Source organism: Galeopterus variegatus, unplaced genomic scaffold (genome assembly GCF_000696425.1).
Source record: "Galeopterus variegatus unplaced genomic scaffold, G_variegatus-3.0.2 Scaffold4388, whole genome shotgun sequence".
In the NCBI taxonomy this organism is placed as follows: Eukaryota; Metazoa; Chordata; class Mammalia; order Dermoptera; family Cynocephalidae; genus Galeopterus; species Galeopterus variegatus.
In genome coordinates this window covers 152,514-157,663 of record NW_007730499.1, presented here as the reverse complement: position 1 = coordinate 157,663, position 5,150 = coordinate 152,514, and the positions used below count along the sequence as shown (strand labels likewise).

Sequence of the window (5,150 nt, the reverse complement as noted above, 5' to 3'; positions counted from 1 at the left end):
CTCTCTGGCCAACCCCATCAGCCTCTCTGATTCCGCTCCAGAAACCCCTCCCTAGCCCCCTGGGGTGGGAGGTCTTTCTCTATGCTCCCCCTCCCCCCTTCTCTCACCATCTTGTCTTGGAGGAACCTTAAACTCCTCTGCCTCCTGCACCTTGAGCTCAGGGCTCTGCAGGCAAACTGTAAGCACTCAGGAACTATTCTGTGAATGAATGAGTGGGTAAAGGTGAACTATGACTGGAATCCAGGAGAAGAAAATTTGGCAGGGGAGCCAAGATTTTAGTCTAGGGATGTTGAGTCTGAGTTGGTGGGGTATATTGCTACAGAGTACACCAATTGTTGAGTTACAGCAACCCATAACTAAAGCCAAAACGTTTCATTATTTTAATTATACTAAGTTTCCATGTATGTTGTCAGGGCTAGGGCTCAGACCCTTCAAGCCCACTGTACAGACTGGGTCACCAGACCCCTTACATGCCAGGCTGGGTCACCAGACCCCTCATATGCAGGTCCACGCTAGGTAATTGGGAAAGATCCTGGGAGCTGTTGGCAGATGACCTAAGCTCAGTCCTTAGCAGTAGAAGCAGCAGCTTACAGCAGCAGTAGCACCAGCGGCAGTGGCCTCTCAGGGCATCCCGGGGACACTGGCAGTAACAGCTTGCAGCAGCAGCCTCCCCGTGGCCCCCTGGGGGTGGGGGGCACTGTGGATTAGAGCCACTCATCCTCTATACAGAAGTCCATAACCCAGGATACCTGGGTGCACATGCACAATTACATTAGATAATAAACAAGGAATACCTGGGTGCCTGTGCATATTTACATCAAATGCTCAGCAAGATTCTGAACATCTGTGGGAACCTGACCATTTTCCTTCACTTTCCCTACAGTGAGGCATCTAGGTGGAGGCCTGGGCTGCACTGGAAAAGTGAATTTGAAGCTTAAGGAGGGGCTCTTAAGAGACGGTGGTCTCTCTCTTCACAAATGAGCCAATATCTCTCAAGAAATCCAGAGGTCAGGAGGTTAAATGACCAGCAAGTGGCCCGGGGTTACCAAACTTGCTTTCTCAGCTGAAAGAGTCTCGGGGCTAGAAGACATTATAAGGACCTTATCTAGCCTAATTATCTTATTTTACAAGTGAGAAAACTAAGGCTTAGGGTGAGGAGAGGTCTACTCAAAAGCTAGTTAGAGGCAGAGCTGGGCCTAGAACCCATGCTGCCAGTCTAAGCTCTTCCCACCGCCCCCTGTGGCCCCTGGTCACAGCAGTCATTTCTGAGCCTTGAAGGAGGGAGCTATCAGTGAGGGGAAAGCAGGCCTTGGAAGAGCCTAACTCCACAGATATTCATATGCAAACTCCCACAACACAGCTTCTCATGGCCCCAAAGAGACCTATAAAGACCTTGGGAGCCACAGAGCTTATGCATTGAATCTCATGCACTTAATCAGGATGGACTCTGGTGGCCCCCATCAGCAGCTACATTTATTTTAGCCCATTTTGAACATTGTCGGCCAACTACTTTCCAGCCCTATAACAGATCAGAAACAGCTGATTAGAAACCACAAGAGGAATTGCTGTGAACAAGAAAACTGGCATATTGACTCAGAAAAGCAGCAGATGAGGGCCATCTAGAGTAAAGACCAATAACCATTCACACCAAATCTCATGAAGACTCTTTTTTTTTTTTTTTTTTCCTTTTTGTCTTTTTTCGTGTCCGGCAATGGATCGCATCCCTCAGTGTCACGCCCGTACCGGACCAGGACCGGCAACGGGATCGCAACCCTCAGTGCTGNAGAACCTGCTCCTTCCTCTCTGGCCAACCCCCATCAGCCTCTCTGATTCCGCTCCAGAAACCCCTCCCTAGCCCCCTGGGGTGGGAGGTCTTTCTCTATGCTCCCCCTCCCCCCTTCTCTCACCATCTTGTGTTGGAGGAACCTTAAACTCCTCTGCCTCCTGCACCTTGAGCTCAGGGCTCTGCAGACAAACTGTAAGCACTCAGGAACTATTCTGTGAATGAATGAGTGGGTAAAGGTGAACTATGACTGGAATCCAGGAGAAGAAAATTTGGCAGGGGAGCCAAGATTTTAGTCTAGGGATGTTGAGTCTGAGTTGGTGGGGTATATTGCTACAGAGTACACCAATTGTTGAGTTACAGCAACCCATAACTAAAGCCAAAACGTTTCATTATTTTATTTTATTTTATTTTTATTTTTATTTTTATTTTTGTCTTTTATCTTTTTTCCGTGTCCGGCAACGGATCGCAACCCTCAGTGTTGCCCCCGTACCGGACCGGGGACCGGCAACGGGATTGCAAACCTCGGCGCTGCTCCCGCGCCTCGCTCAGCCAGTGAGCGGGAACCGGTCTGTATGTGGGATCCGAACCCTCGGGCGGGAGCACCGCCGCGCTTCCCAAGCGGCGCACTATCCAGTGCGCCACCGGGCCGACCCTTCATTATTTTAATTATACTAAGTTTCCATGTATGTTGTCAGGGCTAGGGCTCAGACCCTTCAAGCCCACTGTACAGACTGGGTCACCAGACCCCTCATATGCAGGTCCACGCTAGGTAATTGGGAAAGATCCTGGGAGCTGTTGGCAGATGACCTAAGCTCAGTCCTTAGCAGTAGAAGCAGCAGCTTACAGCAGCAGTAGCACCAGCGGCAGTGGCCTCTCAGGGCATCCCGGGGACACTGGCAGTAACAGCTTTCAGCAGCAGCCTCCCCGTGGCCCCCTGGGGGCGGGGGGCACTGTGGATTAGAGCCACTCATCCTCTATACAGCAGTCCATAACCCAGGATACCTGGGTGCACATGCACAATTACATTAGATAATAAACAAGGAATACCTGGTGCCTGTGCATATTTACATCAAATGCTCAGCAAGATTCTGAACATCTGAGGGAACCTGACCATTTTCCTTCACTTTCCCTACAGTGAGGCATCTAGGTGGAGGCCCGAGCTGCACTGGAAAAGTGAATTTGAAGCTTAAGGAGGGGCTCTTAAGAGACGGTGGTCTCTCTCTTCACAAATGAGCCAGTATCTCTCAAGAAATCCAGAGGTCAGGAGGTTAAATGACCAGCAAGTGGCCCGTGGTTACCAAACTTGCTTTCTCAGCTGAAAGAGTCTCGGGGCTAGAAGACATTATAAGGACCTTATCTAGCCTAATTATCTTATTTTACAAGTGAGGAAACTAAGGCTTAGGGTGAGGAGAGGTCTACTCAAAAGCTAGTTAGAGGCAGAGCTGGGCCTAGAACCCATGCTGCCAGTCTAAGCTCTTCCCACCGCCCCCTGTGGCCCCTGGTCACAGCAGTCATTTCTGAGCCTTGAAGGAGGGAGCTATCAGTGAGGGGAAAGCAGGCCTTGGAAGAGCCTAACTCCACAGATATTCATATGCAAACTCCCACAACACAGCTTCTCATGGCCCCAAAGAGACCTATAAAGACCTTGGGAGCCACAGAGCTTATGCATTGAATCTCATGCACTTAATCAGGATGGACTCTGGTGGCCCCCATCAGCAGCTACATTTATTTTAGCCCATTTTGAACATTGTCGGCCAACTACTTTCCAGCCCTATAACAGATCAGAAACAGCTGATTAGAAACCACAAGAGGAATTGCTGTGAACAAGAAAACTGGCATATTGACTCAGAAAAGCAGCAGATGAGGGCCATCTAGAGTAAAGACCAATAACCATTCACACCAAATCTCATGAAGACTCTCTTACACATACATCTCTCAACACAAGTCTTAGATGTGATGTCCAGATTATTTTCGGTACATTTTGCTTAAGATCTACAAGCATTTAGACATTTCACAAGTATTTTCATCTAAAGTAATTTAGGTTGTTAAAGCTCTGGTGCTATAAGAAGCAAGCACTCTACTATTCAAAGGAAGGAGTTATCCTTAATGATTCTGAACAACAAAGGTTCTTCATTACAAAAAGCGAGGGAGGGGAATTGGCATTTGTTGATAGGTACAATATAGTAGGCTGTACACCTAATAAATTGTGTCATTAGTTGTACAACTCTTTAACCTTGCACATAACAGGCATTCAATATTTTTTGAATTTGTGAATGACTGAATGGGTTGGGTTTTTTTCAGCCTCATTTTAGAGTTGGGGGAAATAAGGCCCCAAGATTAGAATTGCCTGTCCATGATCACAGTGTGGAGCTGGGAGCCTGAGCTCTTTCTCCAAGGCATTACTGCTATTGCTACAACCTCGGTCAACTTTGCAGGAAGGAAATCTTTAACTTCATGATGAAAGAGTGAAGCTAACTCTCCAGCCTCACTTCAGCACTAATTGAGAACTTGCTGTGTTTGCAGCCCTGTGTTAGGAGCACTGCCTGTGGACCAATGACACTTCATTTTACTTATGTTCTCTTTCACTAACAGGAATGAATTCAGAGCATGGACGGACATCAAGCCTGTGAAACCAATAAAAGCCAAGCCCCAGTACAAGCCCCCAGATGATAAGATGGCTCATGAGACCAGCTACAGTGCCCAGTTCAAAGGGGAGGCCAATAAGCCAACAGCAGCTGACAATAAGGTCATTGATCGCAGAAGAATACGCAGCCTCTATAGCGAACCGTTCAAGGAACCTCCAAAGGTGAGACAGATCTTGTGGGGAACCCATCAGCACAGCCAGGATGGGAGGGTTAACTGCAGCAGAGCATGGGGCCTAGCCCTAAACTCTGGCCTACCCCCCAAGGCTCCTTTGAAATCCCTCCTTCCCTCTTTAGCACATTGATATCAAGGAGCATCTTCAACAGAAAGCTTTGTTAAATTCAAAGGGAATGTTAAAAAGGAACATTTACCTAAAAAAAAGGAATATTTACCTAAAATAAAAACAGCTTATAGGCAAGCAGATTTCCAGAAAACTAGCTTCTGATTTTGAGAAATCCATAAAAAAAGTGGGAGAAAATCTCACCTGAGCCCTAAGTCCCCTTGTCTCAAAATAGCTATGCTTCTGCCCCTCAAGTGCTGGCCCATTACTGCAGGTCCCCTCGCCTGGCCTCCTTCCCACCTAGCCCTGGCTCTGCCTCTGTCTCACTCTGGGCTCCAATCACTGGACCCTTCCTTCCCTCCCCAGTCCCTGAAAAGCACCTGCCCTCTCTCATTCTTCCCTGGATAAACACCATCCAGCAGCAGTTCTCAGTCTGTCACA

General features: G+C 48.0%; 1 protein-coding gene across 1 annotated transcript in view; it reads left to right on the top strand.

Moving 5' to 3' along the window:
• The window catches only part of MAP6 (microtubule-associated protein 6), a 93,973-nt gene that overhangs the window by 65,679 nt on the left and 23,144 nt on the right, over positions 1 to 5,150 (top strand). The window contains exon 5 of the mRNA XM_008587426.1: positions 4,379 to 4,592. Coding sequence (XP_008585648.1) covers positions 4,379 to 4,592 — 214 coding nt within the window. The remainder of the gene's footprint in view (positions 1 to 4,378; positions 4,593 to 5,150) is intronic.